General features: G+C 37.1%; 1 protein-coding gene across 2 annotated transcripts in view; it reads right to left on the minus strand.

Annotated features, from left to right (window-relative positions):
- KCNMB2 (potassium calcium-activated channel subfamily M regulatory beta subunit 2) overlaps positions 1-18303 on the minus strand; it is a 238931-nt gene that overhangs the window by 8549 nt on the left and 212079 nt on the right. For both annotated transcript variants that reach the window (XM_012737031.2, XM_012737030.3), the window contains exons 3-4: positions 5354-5524; positions 2738-2933 (exon numbers count right to left, since the gene is read on the minus strand). In XM_012737031.2, the coding sequence (XP_012592485.1) occupies positions 2738-2933; positions 5354-5524 (367 nt within the window). The remainder of the gene's footprint in view (positions 1-2737; positions 2934-5353; positions 5525-18303) is intronic.

An 18303-nucleotide genomic window follows, 5' to 3' on the forward strand; every position in this document is an offset into this window, starting at 1 on the left:
TCAAATTCCTGACCTCAAGTATCCTCCAGATTGTATTCTATATGTGAAATAATGTATCTAGAAGATAATTTAGAACAAAAATTTTATGACATTGGCGTAGGTAAAGACTTTTTAAACAGAACAACAAAAGCACTAACACAAAGGAAAAGATTAACAAAATTTGGCTGCATAGAAATTTGAAATTTCTTTTATTGAAAGGCTTCACTCAGAGAGTAAAAAGGCCATCTAACAAAAGATGATACTTGGAACACATATAGCCAACAAAGGTTTGTATTCAAAGAATTCCTATGATGAATATAAAGATGAAATAATTCAATATAGAAGTGGGCAAGGCACTTGAACAGACATTGCACAAAAGAGGATATCCAAATGGCCAAATAAATAAAGGAAAAGATACTTGGCAACATTAGCCATCAGAACCACCAGGAAATCTCATTTTATTAGCTAAAATTAAAATTATAGATGTTACCAAGTGTTGAAGATTTAAGCAAGAAGAACTCTCATACCCATAGGGTGTGATAATATAAATTAGAATAGGCACTTTGGCAAATCATTTGGCATTATCTACTAAGCTTCAAGATATGAATATCTTATGATCTAGATATTCCATTCTCAGACTTATACTTGACAGCTGTGTGTGTGCTTGTGCACCAAGAGATATATCTGGGAATGACCATGGCAGAATTATTTATAATAGCTCCAAACTATAGATAACTCAAAATGTCCATCACCACTAAAATGAATAAGTAAACTGGTATAGTCATACAATGGAATATAATACAGTAATGAAAATGAATGAACTACAACCAAATGGAATGAATCCAACAAACATACTATTGTTGTGTGAAGGAAGCTAGAAAGAAAGGAAAATATTTTGTTTGATTCCACTTATATAATGTTTAAAAATGAGGCAAAACTAAAATATAATGTTTAGGGATATATGCTTAGGTGACAAAACTACAAAGAAAAATAAGAAAGTAATTGCCACAACAGTCAGAATGGTTGTTATCTTTGGCAAGGAGCAGAATCATTGGAAGTGGGCATGAAGGGAGTTTTTGGGGTGCAGGAAATGTTTTCTTTCTTTACCTGTGTGGTGGTTACATGACAGAATCTCTTTGTAACATATACTTGAGCTGTACTTTTTCATTTCATGCATGCTTCTGTATGTGTGTCATAATTTACATTTAAAAACAAGGTAGTGAGGCAAATAAACCAAATGATGACCTACTACCATGCTGAAAGCAGACAAGCTACTGGTTCTGAATACATAACTGGAACTTTTATTGGTAACTTGACTCCCTGTTTATAACCTAAATAATGCATTCACAGGGATGTAGTGATAAATGTCAAAACGAGGAAATGGAAATATGTTTCACTTTTTGATGCCTATTTAAGTTGGCCACTTTCCAATTTCTTGGAGATTTGAGAGTTTTATAGGCATTCGTCAGTACAGGTCAATTTTGATTTAAAAATCTGACTTGAGGGAAGACCTTGAAAGACAAACACTGTGAGGGAGTTAAGCTTTCTATATCTGCAGCACAGGGTTACTGGTATTATTTGTAACTACTATAAAAGAAAGAAATAAGAGCAAAGATTTTCAAACAACATTCTCTGAAATATACATTATGTTGAGTTCTCAGAGATATTTGCCAGAATTGTTTTAAGTTATTGTGACCAAAATGCAAGGTGGATTTCTCTACTTTTTGTCAATTTATTAGAAACAAATACTACTCATTATCTATGTTCTAGTATTGAACCTCTAAGCTACTGCATTTTAAAAAATAACTATAAGCTATATCACTTAAGTGCTGACAATTGTAATGAAAAGAAAAGCTTTTGCAGGACAGATTAGAGTTCATGATGGCTCACTACATATCCTAGTAGGGAGCCAAGTGTTCTATTGAAGAATGGCATCAAGTTGTCTTGTCATATGAGAGTATTCTGGACATAAATCCAAAACTCAATATATTTAACTTAAAATTGATGATGGCAGTTTGGTTCTGCTGACACTTTACTGGTCATCCCTGACCTTATAAGTGTATATTTGATATAAAACTTTAATATAATACACATTTGTTGAACATCTACCATGTGGACTTGAATAGAGCAGTGCTGGCATATTCAGCCTCTAGGAACCTAATATATATGAAGAAAGACACACATACACACTGTGGTCATGGGTTGAAGGTCTCTTCTGTGCCAGGTGTTGTGCTCTGCTCAACACTTTACATACTGAGTTCTAATATTTACAATGACCTTGCAAGGTGACCACTTATTATTATCTTTTTAGAGAAAAGGAACCCTGAAGCTCAGAGAAGTTAAATGACATCCCCGAGGTCCCAGAACTAAGTGACAATGACCATGGAAAAGCAGAGTCATTTTACCCCATGGCTCCCAGGTACATGTCAAATACCTGGTTTTTGGCTTATATACCGCTAAACTGTATACTTGCTTTGAAAGACTCAGCCTATTTGTGTATAAATAAGTATATATTTACCCTTCCAAATGGAAGTCAAGATAAATCTGCACTACCACAATTTGGGAGAATGGTTTGTTCACAACTTGCACAGAAAATAAAATTTCCTAGGCAAGAAGCAAATAGTGAGTTCTGTGAATGAAAGAGCCAGGGCCTGCTTTCTGGCAGTATTTTCCTCTGAGATGCTGGCAAAGGGGAGATTCAGAGAGAGATGAGCTGGGTGACTGAAATGCAGTGAAATGCAGTGCGCCAAGCTCCTACCTTCTGATTGATTTTCATCGTCTCTTCAGTGTGGTAGAGAAGGAGCTTTTCCCCGGAAGAAGTCAGGTTTACGTACACCTGGAGACAAGGGTACTGCGAGAGTTTCCAGCAGTCTGGACCACAGCTGAAGGAGCAGTTAAATGTCTCCGTGATGGATGCATTCAGCAAGATGCACTGAGACTCTTCAGTCCACACACTACAGAGAAGGGGCAGGAATAAACACAGGCCCAACAGCTGACGGAGAGGAAGGCGTGATCAGAGGGGATCATTTTTCAGCCCCTGAATCTGAGGAGCCTTTCCCAAATCTATAATACAATCTATCTGTGTAACGTTTATGCCTTTGAATAGAGCATCTCTAGACAAACTACAACATAATGTAGACAAACTATGGCGTGGGAGAACTTTTTCAATGAATTCTATTGGATATGGTATTCTCCAGTGCTTGATTTAAGTTAATTTTTTTTTTGTCTACTGAATTCACTAGTGAGCATAAGGCGTGCATTAAAATCATAACCTGTACCCACCTGTGTTTCTACACCATAAGCAGCTTCTTTCCACACCCTAGTCCTTACCTCTACTCTGTGCTTTCTTCATCCCACCCCCACCCCAGCTCAGTTTGTAGGTGAACAGGGTAAAAGGGAGAAGGGGAGGGAAGAGGGCAAGGAGTAGAGAGGCTTGGGGTTCAACTGGACAGGTGGAAGGACAGTGACATAATACCTTAAGGTCTTTCTAGTAAGGGATAAAAGATAACTCAACCCTTTAACCATACCAAGACTAATCACTTAGTGCATCCCTTTCACCCTGATTGATGCTTTACATAAATTATCTTCCTTTGTCCTCCCAACAACCCTGTAAGTTGAGAATTAATTCCTTTTAAAGATGAGTGAACCGAGAAATCTGGTGAGATATGCAAGGGCACATAGCTAGTAAGTGATAGGAATCGTTATCTCATCTAATCTTGTGTTTCTCTGAGGCCCAGGCTCATTCTGCTGTGCCATGCCACCTCCCCATGAACACAATGGAAAAGAAATCCTTCTAAGCAGACCAATGTGTTAATAAGGGTGCCCTGAGACCTCTCACTTGGAAAGGTTCCAGCTGCTTGATGATCAACTTTTCATTTTAAAATACATTTAATATAATGATCAAGGTTAACATTTGTAATTAGGAAGTAACACACTAGCAATCAATTGTTTGCTTCTGGGTGTAAGCTGATTACCATAGTAATGAGAAAACAACATGTTTTCTTTGCAGGTAAATACCCTTTCCTCTGTTGTTGGACATGTATTAACAGCTCTGTGCCTGTTTACATGCCTGAAGTTTTATTTCAGAGGCAGGATACTAGACCTGACCCCCTCTGGTGTGGCAACTTGTATTTTCCTGGAACATGAATGGTCAGATTTTGATTATATAGTGAGGAAAAAAGTCTTTGATGGTTCTAAGCAGATGTGAGGATCTGAAAGCAGGTTTGGAATCAGCGAACACTCAGGGCCCGAGGCATCAGCGCTTTCATTGAGAGTGAGAACAGCTGAAGGCCATCAGAGAAACAGAGCAGGGCAGCCACAAATGTGAAAGATGATGCCTTAATTTCAGCAAATTACTGTATTTCAGCCAGATTTTGCTTCTAAAATGAAAGTATTAATTTAGATGGAGAAACAACTGCCACAAAGTGGTTTGATTTGCTTTTGGATTGAAACTTCAATTTTTCATCTGAAAGGGTGTTCTTTTTTTTTAAGCGGAACCACTGTGAGACATTCCCCCATTAGTTGTAGCAGGGTGGGGCTCGCTTGTGCTTAAAGAGCCCGACTTACAGACGACAGTTAGCTAGAGATGCTGGAGATGGGATGTATCACAGGGCTTTCTAGGGGAGGGCGGTGGGGGAGGAATACACCTGCTATCCCACTATTTATTTGCCTTCCCTTCTATTCAGTAAACCTAGGACAAATATTAAAATGAAAAGGGTTCAGAATCTGTTATTTTTAAAAGTTGATGCAATGTTTCCCAACCTTGACAGCATATTAGAACCACCTGGGGAACTTTAACAGATACTGGTGACTGGGTCCCATTCTGGACCAACTAAACCTGACCTTGGTGGGGCCTGGGAATCAGCATTTTAATCTCTGAGGAAGCTGGAATGAGCAGTTGAGAACCACTAATGTGGAGGGTGATGGAGGGTGGGGTGGACAGGAAAAGTGATGAGGATGGAGAATGGACAGAGGTATGCAGTGGCAGCAATCGGGACTCTGGAATTAGCAGGATGTGGGTTTGAATCTTAGCTGTGGCCCATGAAAGAGCTCTGACACTGGGCAAATTATCTCTCTCTTAAGCCCCAGTTTTGGCATTTTTATAATGAGCATATTCACACTTACCTGAGAAAGTAGTTGTGAGAGTTAAACAAGGAATGTATGAAAAGTCCCTGGCATATGGTAGGCAGGTTATACATACAGCTATATTTATTGTTATTAGATAATGTTATTAAAAAATATTATGTACCCGATTCTTCTCAAAGTTCTTATTAGGAAATCAGGTGAGGAAGATGACCTTAGGGTTGATTAAATGAAGGGGTAGGAGTGGGAGGAGGACAGACACAGCAGTGTTCCAACCACCCAGTGGTATTACCTCTGCATGTATGAGCGCAGGAGTGTGATTCCCAGCAGAAAGTACATCATGATGGAGCACACCATCATGGCCAGTCCCAGGAGAATGGCCCGGTCTTCTCCTGCTTTCAGTGCTGTGACTGTTTTCCTTTTGTCCAAGAGGTCGTGGTCCCTGATTTTTTGGTAAATATTTCTGAGGTGGAAAACAACATAGTAGTATATAAAATTCAGAGTTAATCGGCAGGCTTCCAGATAGTAGGTCAGTCTTTGCCCATGCCTTCCTTGGGCTGAGAGGCCTGGAGGAGCCCTCCCAACCTGGGTGCAGCTGGATCCCAGTATGTCACCACTGCCTCTCAACACAACACGTGCATACACATGCATGCACACGCACAAGCACATGAACACACCCAGGTGCACCAACCCTGAGCAAAAACAAGACCCCCCTTTTTTACCCTGGGGTCCATGTCTGACTGTAAATTAATTTTCTTTCTCTCCAATTCTAAAGAAAACAATCCCCTCAACCCCCAAAATAATGCTTTGGGTTTGTTAACCTTACCATTTTACCCGAATATCTAATGGAATATTGATTAGAATAAATGGCAACATACATTAGAAGTCTGTCACATTAATCTCTTATTTCCCCCCAGTAGTAATAGAGTTATTTTGGTTAAAATTTTTCTAAAGTTTAGGACTGCTTGGGCCTCTGTTGTCTTGAGGTTATAAGCAATGTAAAGACGTAGAGTGGTGACACAGCCTTCTTCTATGCATAAACATTTTTGTGAGTCAAAAAAGTGTCAGTCAAATCAAGGCCAAGGCCCCTAACTTTGGACAGTTTTATTAGTACTTTTTCTTTTTTATCTTAGAGCACATCATAAAGTAGGAAAGAATATAAGATTGGAGTCAGCCGTCTCCTGAGTTCAACCCCTGATTTTACTGCTTACTTGCTGTGTGATCGGTGCTAAGTTCCTTAGCTTTTCTGACCCCTAGCTTCCTGAGAGGTGAAAATAATGTTAAAATGCCTTGTAATGTTTAAATGCGACTACATAAGTAAACCATCCAGGAGAATGACTGATGTGAGATAAGTAATAAATGCTCCCATTCAAAAGCGGGGTGAGGAGCTGCAGCTCAATGTCACCAGCAACAGAACATACTAAAATTGCTACCACCCCCTGGAGAATTTCTAAAGGACAGAATGGTGAGGAAACAAATAGTGTATAAAGCTTAGGAATGGAATGCTGGATTTGAAACAAGGTCTGGAGGGGAAGAAATGAGAAAATGTTGGGGTGCCAGCTGCCTGGGAGGTGGCTGAGAAATACAGGAATGTTCAGGCCGGGGACCAGGACACAACTCGGGATCTCTCAGTTTCTATTTTGAGGAGGGACCTTTGGATTGCAGGGCAGTGGGAGTGGAGAAGTCACTGGCCTTCAGAGCCTGGAAACAGAGGGGAGGACAAACAGGATGCTAAAAATGGAAAAAAGAAATGCTTAAGTGATTTTTTTAAACTTCAGGCAAAAAGCCAATATGCACAAGAATAACTTCAAATTTTCCTTTAACATTTTTATCAACTAATCACTCTTGTTGCTTGGGAAGGGAACCAGAGCAGAATCTAGTGTGGAACTTTACAGGGGACGGAAGAGATGCCTGTTATTTGTACAACTGTGTGTTTATTCAGGGCTTATATTTAGCTTGGTGCTCCAGGATGGCCTGACTGGTGTTTATGGCTGGTGCCTATTCTGGATGGATGGTCCATTCTGGGCTGGTTGTTTAACATTTTAATTCCTTATAGAGGTATGATAATGTGTATGTACTTAATGTATTTCCATAAGGTTTTAGGGTAGAGTACTTATTAATCCAGGTACCAGCATGCAAAATTAACCAATTAGCTTATTGCTATTATTGTTATTTTAAAGTTCTCTTCATGAGGTTGTTTATACAAATCTTACTCTTTTTTTGAGGAATGGGTTCATTGTATAGGAAGACAGAGCTAAATAGAGGTCTTTGTTCATCATCTTTTTGCATGGCTCGTTTTTGCATGGCTGGTTTTTCCCACCCTCACTGCTCTTGACGGAGCATTCTCATTGCCAGAGGCCCAGAGAGCCCACATCTTTCCTTATTCTTCAGCTCCCAAGCCCAGTGCCCCTGCATTAGCTGGCCTGCCCTGCTTTTGACTTCCACAGACTGGCAATCAACCACACTTTAAAGTTTTCCCTATTCTATTCTGAGCTTTTCTTTGGAAACTATAAGATTTACATTAAAGCTCTTTAGACTTGATCCCTTATGAACTTGAATAAAAAAAATCAGTGCCCATTAGCAGCTAAAGCCCGTGAGCAGGAAGCCTTCTGAACCAGGAGGAGACAGGCTGAGTCTGAGTGGTTTCAAAGACCTGCTGTAAAATAATAATCTGCTGCTAGTTAGCTAATATTATTTATCAACATGTATTTAATTCTGATGGCTGCCATTGGGATTTGCATTTCCCACAGACGGAAGCCAGCAAGGAGGGAGCAACAGTCTCCCAATGCCAGGGTATTAGGCTGTCACACAGCATCACTTATGTCAGCCTATACCCATAAAAGAGATGGCGTGTAATCAGTCATTTATGTTACCAGAATAAGAAGCACATAAAAATGATTCAAATGGGTAATTTAAAAACAAATGACAGTTTGAACGTGGTTAACAAATGTTCTTTGTATGCTATGGAATGTGTAGGGGGAAACGATTGTTTCCCACACGGCCCAAAGGCATCTGGGAAATCAGGATACTGCCCAGCAAAATGAAAGTGGGTGAGTGAAGTGGCTATACCCATGGGATTCATTAATAAGTGATTATTGAATTAATGGATAAATGAAGAAATAAATAATTTGGAAGAGCAAAGGGTTCAGTTTAGATCCATACATCTATATTGAGTGCTGGTAACCTCTTGTTACTGGGGATATGGCCCTGCCCAATAGGAAGACAGACAGAAATAAATATCAGCACAGGGCAGTAAATGTAATCATGGAGCTATTCACAGAGTGTTATGAGAGCACAGAAGAGGGGCAACTTTCCCAGCTTGAGGGGGCAGGATAGAGAATCGAGGTTAAGGTTAGGGAAGGCTTACTGGAGGAGTAATGCCTTAAACAAATCTTTAAGGTTGAATCAGAGTTAGCCAAATGACACAATGAGTTAAGGGTATTTCAGACAGATGGACTCACATGAGCAAAGGCATGGAGACTTGCAGCTGGATGGTGAGTATCAGAAACTACTGTGTTTTTACACCATTGGGATGAGTATGGGATGGGGGAGTGGGCAGATGAGTTTGGAAAGGTAGGTAGGTCATTAAGGGCTTTGTAAGTCATTTTAAAGAGCTTGGCCTTTATTCTGTAGTTAAGGGGAAGCTGTCAGAGCGTGACATGATCCGAATTGAGTTTCAGAATAACCACCATGGATGCCATGTGGAGATTAGAGATAGGACAAGACAAACTAGAGAGAGGAATTGGGAGATTGTTACTGTAGTGTTGGCAAAGGATGATGAGGCCTGGGTCTAGGATCAAGTGAGGTAGATAGAAAAGGATATATGAAAAAATATCTAGGATATAATTTCAGAATTTGGTAATTATTAGAATATAGGGAATGCTGAGGAACGACGACTGGGAACATGGTTGAGTGGTAAGGTGGGATTCTTATTTCCCAGCTCTTTCAGGATCCAAAGAGGGGGCCTTTGGTGTCCTTTCCAAGGAGGGAGAGGGAATAGTACACGTATAGATTCTCTGCCCAAAGGCTTAGTGTCCTAAACTCAGGCAGAGGAATGACTAACCTTATTGGTGAGATAGGCCAGAATCTGACAGTCTGGTTGGGGCAGGTCTATCTTTTGAGTGAGTTTGAAATTCACTGCTTATATGGCACAACTTTTTGTTTTTTAAGAATCATTTTGGACTTGCCTTTTTTCGGGTCTGGCATGTCTTGGTTTTTCCCATGTCCAGATAGTAAGCCTCCCTTGGGAAAGAGCATGTCCATAGGCCTGAGACTGAGTGGGTTATTTGGGGGGGGGGTCCCTCCATACCAAGTTGACTTCAGTGTTAAATGGAAGAAGCATGATGCTATACTTTGGGCCTCAGTCCTAAGCATCATCCTTGATACTAGGAAGACTTGTTCTTTGGGGTTTATGGTGTCACTACTACCAAAGCTGATATTTCATCTCCCTTTTGTTCTTTGTGTCTTTTCCTTATGTATCTACCTGAGAAGATTTGGGGATGGGGAGTGGTGGCAATGAGAAATATGGGAATGAAGGTCAGGACAATTCACTGAAGTAAGAGGGCTGAGGAGGAAGAATGAGTCTGGGGCATGACTACAAATTCAGTTTTGGATTGGTATGTTATACAACAGTAGGTGTAGAGTGGGAATTTGACTCTGTAAGTTTGAAGCAGATCTAGCCTTAGTGTGCCTTGGCAAGGCAGTATGTTTTAAGTGCTATTGAGGTAGTCTGGGCTTTGTGGTGAACCGTGAATTAATATGACAGATAAAAGTCAACATTTATACATGTTGATAATAACAAATAATAGACGTGCAGTCTTTACTACATATATGGGAAGCATTCTGCCCAAATCCTTTTGAGGAATGGAACTTATTAATACCTATACAAGGCAAATCCAAGTATAACAAAGGTCTTTATGATAAATAGCTTGTAAACAAAAAATTTTCAATTGTCCAATAATTGTCATTTTTACCCCAAACAATAGTCAAAATGGTACAATTTTATTTCAAACTTCATATTTGGGTAATTTCTGAAAGTTTGATATGAGGACTCAGACTATAATTCATAAGCAAATTATTTACAAAGCTTTGTGTATACAAATATGGATATAAAGAGTAAAAAGTGTAAGAAAATTTTTCTCCTTGGCTAACATCCATTTAAATTCAAAATCTCTTGGTATCTGTCTAATAGGAAGAAAAGTATTTAGGGTAAGGCATAGTAAAGGCCATTTATGCTTATCACTACTAAACATTTCTAAGCCTTCATAAAAGGAAACACAATGTGCTAAATTTTGGTGATAAAAGTGAATAAGACATGGTGTCCTGAGGGAACCCAGTAAAATATTAATCATTGCAATGCATGATTGCAATGAGAATGATCAGAGAGGTGCACAAGGGAAGTAAGCCAATACACTGAGTGCCGATTTGCCAAAGAATCAATTACTGAATGGCTAATTCACCAAAAGCCAATTTATTGAAGGATCAGTTAACTAAATGCATAATTTGCACACTTAAAGATTTAACAAAAACTTATTTCAAGGAGTATTGTTTTAAATATAGTAAATGAATATGAATACATTTTCATGACTATTTTAAGACTCTATTTCAAAAATATATTTAATTTTATAAAGTATTTATTTCTTTATTTTATTTTATTTTATTTTTTTATAAAGAATATTTTGTTTTTTAAATTTTTTTTTACTTTAGCATATTACAGGGGTATAAATGATTAGGTTACATATATTGCCTTTGCCCCACCTGAATCAGAGTTTCAAGCATGTCCATCCCCCAGATGCTGCACACTGCACCCATTAAATGTCTATATACCCATTCCTCTCCTCCCCCTCCCATCTGCCTGACACCGGATGAATGTTATTACTATACGTGCACTTAAGTACAGTATATATTTCTTATGAATATATTGTTAGCACTATTTTAAGATTGGTTCAATATTTTTAAAAGCTAAGTTTCCTAGGGAGGCTGTCTCTTTATAAATGTACTTTTGTGAATATATTCATAGATATATCTTTCTTAAATAGGTGTGTGAATATATGCTTCTAATAAACATAACAAAATTTAGCATTTCATGAGGGAGCCTTTCAGTTTATAATTTTGTTTTCAAATTCTTTTTAGAGTCCTTTGCTGTTTCACTAATATTTTAATATCATTGATATTATTATTTTTTTGAGGCAGAGTCTCCCTCTGTTGCCCAGGCTAGAGTGAGTGCTGTGGCATCAGCCTAGCTCACAGCAACTGCAAACTCCTGGGCTCAAGAGATCCTCCTGCCTTAGCCTCCCGAGTGTCTGAGACTACAGGCACAAGCCACCACACCCGGCTAATTTTTTTCTATTTTTAGTAGAGATGGGGGTCTCGCTCTTGCTCAGGCTGGTTTCGAACTCCTGATCTCAAGCCATCCTCCCTCCTCGGCCTCCCAGAGTTCTAGGATTACAGGCGTGAGCCACTACTCCTGGCCCTGAATTAGAAGTTAAGAATACATCTGAAATTACCTGGCTGAGAGCTTTTCAGGAACTCACACATACTGAATAAATATTTACGTTTGTGCCTCTCTGTCCTAGGGAGTATTGAGCTGCTCAAGAGTTAGAGTCAGACCACATTCATTTCTGTAGCCTCGGGCTCTTGCATATATTAGGCTGACAAAACATGTTCCTTTTATATGGACTAGAAATGGCAATAATAAGCATAGGTTGTGAGGTTGTCAGCATAAAGAGGCTGAATAGCCAATTAGAACCAGATAAATCAAAGAACCATGGCTAGAACATGCACCTGCCTTCTCTCTCTGTTGGACTCTACCACCAACAAATTTAGTAGTCCTTCCAGAAAAACAAATCAAACCTTCTAGCCACTGAGAGCTCTAGTTTCCAGACTACAGAGAAAAGTGCCCTTCTGTTAAGTCCCATGAAGGTGAACCTGTGAGACAATGGATTGCTGGGTGCCTTCTGAGCTGAAATGAGCAGAGCTGCTATATGTTTCTGCCCTAGGAGAACCCAACTTGTTATCTCATATGGCAGAGAGAGCATGACATGGATAAATACAGCCATTTTTCTGCCTTCTGTCCACCAAAACCTTCCACATTTTTGAGATGTGTTTCTTTGTATGCATACCCTCATCTTCTATTAGTTCCAGATTTCATGGATATTTTTTGGGCTAACAAGTATATATTTTACAGTCCCATTTGATTAGTTTAATTATTATTCTTTTTTCAATCTTTTAATATGTGCATTCCATTAAGCAACATGTTTTTTAATTTGGAAACGAATGACAATCATACTTAAGATATGTATGCATGTCATTGACATGAGGGGTTTTGTCCATAAAGCTAATGTTATTATTGCCAATTTATTAATCCATGAGAATTCCTAGGAAATCTTGTAATTGTGTGACCCATGAATAAGACATGATAGGTGAGAGAAAGATTATGGAAACAAAAGTAGGAATTTTTTCTTTTTAGTCCTGCCATTATAAAGCTTATCAGATCATACACTCTCCCAATTATATCTTTATTATTTTAATTCTTATTTATTTTTATCTGATTCATTAGCATTTAAATTTTATAAAAGGCTTTAATGCAATATATAGGAAAAAACAGAAAATTATGTGAGTTTTCCAGATAAACTAAGGCCGTGGTCTCCAACCCCTGTTAGAAACCTGGCCACACAGCAGGAGGCGAACGGTGGGTGAGCAAGTGAAGCCTCATCTGTATTTACAACTGCTCCCCATTGCTACATCACTGCCTGAGCTCCACCTCCTGTCAGATTAGTGGAGGCATTAGATTCTCATAGGAGAGCTAACACTATTGTAAACTGCACGTGTGAGGGATCTAGGTTGCATGCTCCTTGTGAGGCCTGATGGTCTGAGGTGGAGCTGAGGTGGTGATGCTAGTGCTGGGGAGTGGTTGCAAATACAGATTATCATTAGCAGAGAGGTTTGCTGCACAATAAATGTAATGCACCTGAATCATCCTGAAACCATCCTCACTCCCCTGGCCCATGGAAAAATTGTCTTCCATGAAAACTGTCCCTGGTACCAAAAAGGTTGGGGACTGCTGAGTTAGGATATCCCTATAATCCAAAGAGCCTTTGAGAAGTGTTGCCTTGACCACATTATTTGGCTCTAATGTAATAATGGTAGAAATAAATAACAAAAAATAATTAGAATGGCATCTATATATGGAAATAAAAACATGGTACAAAGAATTTGTGGATTATAGAAAAGAATATGAAAAAAATTAAGAAGTATTTAGAATTGAATGGTATGAAAAACCGTAGAGCAACTAGTGGGATGCAGCTAAAATACTACATAGAAATATATAGATTTAAATGCCTATATTAGATAAGAAAAAAATCTGAAAATTAATGTGATAGGCATCCAAATTAGGAAGTTATGAAAAGATTAACAGAATTTACTAAAAGAAAGTATAGGAAGAAAATAATAAACAGGCAGAAATAAATGAAATAGAAGATAAACTATCATCAAGGACCATCAAATTCAAAGGGTAATTTTTGAAAAGACTGCTGAAATAGACAAATCTCTGACAAGACTGATTAAGCAAAAAATAGAAAAGAGCCAAATAAAAATCAGGAATTTAAAACTATAACTACAGATATAATATGGATTAGAAAGAAGATTTTTAAAACAACTTTATAATGAGACATTTGAAAACTTTGAAGTACGTAACTTACTGAAATATATAGCAAAGTTGTACAAATATATAATTTACTGAAACTGATTTAGAAATAACTAGAAAACCAAATAGTTCTAAATCATTAAAAAATTGAATTAGTAGTTAAAAATATCAGCATAATGGAAACACCAGGCTCTGATGATTTATAGCTGAACTCTACCTGTGTTATAGAAATCATTTCAGAGTATTGAAAAAGATGGAATGTTATACAACCTATTTATGAGATTAGCAAACTTTGATACCAAAACCAAATCAGAGCATCATAAAATAAATTACAGGGCCAATCTCACTCATATATGTAAATGTAAAATTTTAAAAATAAGTCTAGCAATATATAAAACTGAAAACATATCATGATCAAGTTGGGACTATCATAAAAATATAATGTTGATCATCATTTGATTATTAATATATTCCATAAACATAGTAAAGGGTTACAATAATATGACAATGTAATTAATATAGAGAAACATATTTGATAAAATTTAACATCCATTAATGATAAAAACTCATCAAATTAGAAATAGATAAGAACATCCTTAATGTAATAAATGGTATACAGGAAATGCTTGATAATAAACTTGGTACTTAAAGGTGAATTGTTGTAAAAATCCACTTTATGAGCAAGAACAAAGCAAAGACATTCACTATCACCTATTTTATTCATGATTTACTGATTTACAAGTTAGTATTAATAAGGCAAGGAAAATAAATGAGTGGTATATTTACTGAAGAAATAAAAAGTTATTATTCACTAATGACACAATGATGAAGAAAATACAAAAGAAGGGACAGATAAACTATTAAAGAGAAAATTTAGCATAGTTGTTGAAACAAAAATTGATATGCAATAGTCACTTGCCTTTCCATATATCAGCAAAAATAGAAAATGTAATTTAAAAATTAGAAAAAGAATACTTAAGATTAAATTTAATAAACTATGTTTAAGTTCTTTTGGGAGAAATTATAAAACTTTATTAGGAGATATTAGGAAAGACAAATCAATAAAGAGATTAACCTTATTCAGAGAAACAATTGATAACATGAGGATGTAAATTTACCACAAATTAATTGATAGATTCACAAAATTCCAATAAAAATCCCAAGAACTTTTTTGGGAAGTGTAGTAGGTGTGACTGGACAAGGTAATTCTAAAATCTACATGGAAGTGTAAGTGGCTAAGAATAGTAAATGCACTTCTGATTATAAAAGAACAAGATGAGTGACTTCTCCTTTCAGATATCAAGACATATTGGAGGTGTGACACTACAGTTTGTAAACTCAAGTGTGGTGTTTGTCGAAGGTAGACAAAACGGAGCAGTAGAACAGGCTAGAGATCCAGAAACATTTCCATGCACAAATGGAAGTGCAATATATGACTTATGTGGTTTTAGAACAATGGGGAAAGGATAAAATTTCCAATGAGTGGTGTGGGAACAACTGGTTATCCATATTTAAAAAATTGCACTCCTACTTCACACCCCACATAAAAGTCAATCCCAGATGATTGAAGACTTAATTGTAAAAGGTAAAGCTACAAAATGTTTAGAAACTGTACAGGAGAATATCCTTCCGAACCTGGAGTAGGAAAGTATTTCAAAATTTTTTATTTTAGAATGTATTAAAATGAAAAACATATATTCATTAAAAGACATCATAAAAAAAAGTGAAAAGACAAGCCAAAAACTTGGAGAAGCTATTTGTATATGTAAAGCAGATAAAGGATTAATAAAGACTTTTAAAAAGAATTCCTACAAATCAATAAAAAAAAGACAATCCAGTAGAAAATTGGGCCAAATATTTAAACAGTCACATTACACTAAAAGACTGAAGAAATAGGTTCAATCTCATTACTAATCTGAGAAATGAGAATTAAGCTCCTAAAACCCTCTGGATTGATGAAAATTAGAAATCCAAAAACTCTACGTGAGGCTGAAGAGCAATGGGAATCACATGTATGGCTGCTTTGGAAAGCCATGGAATTACCTGCTAAAGTTGAAGCTGTGTATACTTTTGAACCAACAATTCCCAGGTTAGGTATAAATCCTAAGAAGTGTTCATACATGTGCACAAGGAGACAGACATGCACAAAAAGTATTATAGCTGCAGTGTTGGTAATGATGAAAGAACTGGAAGTAATGCAAATGTCCATTAGCGGCAGGCCAGATGAATAAATAAATGGGTGTACTTTGGGTAATGGCATATAACCTAGCAGAGAAAATGCACTACAGCTATGCACACCAGCACTGATAAATCATAGCAACACAATGTTTAGTAAAAAACAGTAAGTTGCAGAACAATAAATATGGCATGATTCCACATAGATAAAGTCTCTAAACATTCCAAAGTACACAATTTGAATCTAAGGATTCAAATGTGATAAACTCATGAAGAAAAGCAAGGGAATAATAAACACGAAATTCATGATGTTGATTATCTCCAGGAGGGGATGGGTGGGACAGGGAGTAGGATGGTGTTAGGAAAGCATTCTCAAGAGCTTCAAAAATTCTGGTTGTTTTATTTTGCAAGCCAAGTGACGGGTACCCAGATGTTCATAATATCATCATTCTTTGTATGTTGGCGTATGCAATAAACATCCCTTTGTATCACTTCAATATACAATAAAAACAATTAAGGATATTTGATAAATTGTCTGTAACGTCTTTAGCTGAATAACCTCTCTTAAATTTCTAGATTGGTTATTCTCTTGTTTTATTTTGCCGCCTGCAATTTAGAGGTTACAGTAAATTAACCTAACAAAGAAGTTTGTTCAGAGAGGAAAATATATTTCTTATTATTGTGGGGCTTGTAGAATGGAGTATGAGGAGAGAAATCAGTGTTTTGCAGTTAGCTCATGATCAGAAAGAGGACTAGCTTTGGATCAAAATAATGACAAAAATTTCGTTTCAACTTCTTCTGAGCAATAAAACATTTGGTTTCAGAGTTTGTAGTGAACTTTTCATTCTACTTAGTTGCTGTGTGCATGCTTAATCTGGTTTCCTGGCATTCTACTGTTTGAGGAATCCCAGGGAATCCAATATCCTGACAAGTTGGCTCTGGTCTCAGGAAGAGGTGTGTGGAGTGGAGCTGAGCATTCAGGCACGCCTGGCCTCTGGGATTGCTGCAGAGACCCAGCGGGAGAAGAGAAGCTGGGTAGAGGAAGAGGCCAGACTTGCAGAGTGGGAAGAAGCTGAAGGTGGAATAATTACCAGCACTTCTGGAGAGTGGTGCCAGACAATCTACTTAATTTATTTCCAAATAATTAACTTGAGAACCTTAATTATCTAGTTCCATTATCAACCATCATCATCTTCATTATCACCGTGATTCCTGCCACCAAGAGCATCTTAAATACAGCTGCAGATCCTGCTCAAAGTCAGTTTTAAAATCTGAGTCTTTATATTCCAAGAGTTTGTGAATTAGGCAGTAAAGATGAAGATGTGGTCAAGAAAGAGGCATAGACAAGTGAACTGACATTAGACTAAGGATATTGTTTGTATTGACTGGCTGTTTTTCACTTGTTCCTTTAACTTTATAGTCTAAAGCCATGCAGATTGGTTTCATAAGCTTTTGCGCCTCTATCCCATAAATAACGCTTGCTGCAAATGATTTTTTCATAGTCAATATTTTAATTATTATAAATCTCATAGTTACTGAAATCATACTTTGAAAATAAAAATATTATAGTAATTTAAGTTTCATAGAATCTTATCCATGTAGAATATTAAGCTATTTATTTATTCCTTTAAACTCCACAAATATTGCCAATATGCTATAGCCACATGTTTATTATCTTGTTTGATATACAATATTCAATTCTGTTTTAACACAATTTTCCCCATGTGGGTTTGGCTGTTCACCGTCACTCCAAATATTTCATATTTGATAAGAGACTGTATAGGCCCTGGGCTTCAGGGGAGAAAGCATGAGCTTGGGTTCAAATCCTGATTCCATCACTGGCTAGTTGTTGGATCCTTGGAAATTATTTAAAATCTCTGAGCCTCAGCTTCCTCATCTATAAAATGGGCATAATAATCTATAACTTATAAAGAGAATATTTTAATTAAAATGTGCAGTATATGGTAATTACGTCTCAAATGTTAATTCCTTTGTTCATAAAAGATAACAATATATGTATTAAATTATTTGATGAGACTAAATAGAAGGCAAAAGAAATATATTATACTTTGCTTGCTCTAATAAAGCCTTCAGAAGTTTGGAAAGGCTGGCCATTGACAGTCACAATGTTCTTGTAGGGCAGCAAAACTCTGGGATTTGGTTCTGACACTTGAGTTGCAGGGTCAAATCCTTTGCCCTTCTATACCTTCACTGGTAGTGGCCTGTTTTTTTTTTTTTTTTTTTTTTTTTTTAAAGAAAATGAGAAAATTACATATAAAGTATGGAATTTTGAAATGACACATGAAATTTTATAGTGTTATAGTAGAGATCTCGCTGAAAGATGATTCAACTTGAAAGCAAATGAAAAAGCAGTGACAACCTAGAGATGAATACTAGCTGCCTTCTGGGTTGTAATTTTACTT

The sequence above is a fragment of the Microcebus murinus genome, chromosome 1 (assembly GCF_040939455.1).
Source record: "Microcebus murinus isolate Inina chromosome 1, M.murinus_Inina_mat1.0, whole genome shotgun sequence".
Classification (NCBI taxonomy): Eukaryota; Metazoa; Chordata; class Mammalia; order Primates; family Cheirogaleidae; genus Microcebus; species Microcebus murinus.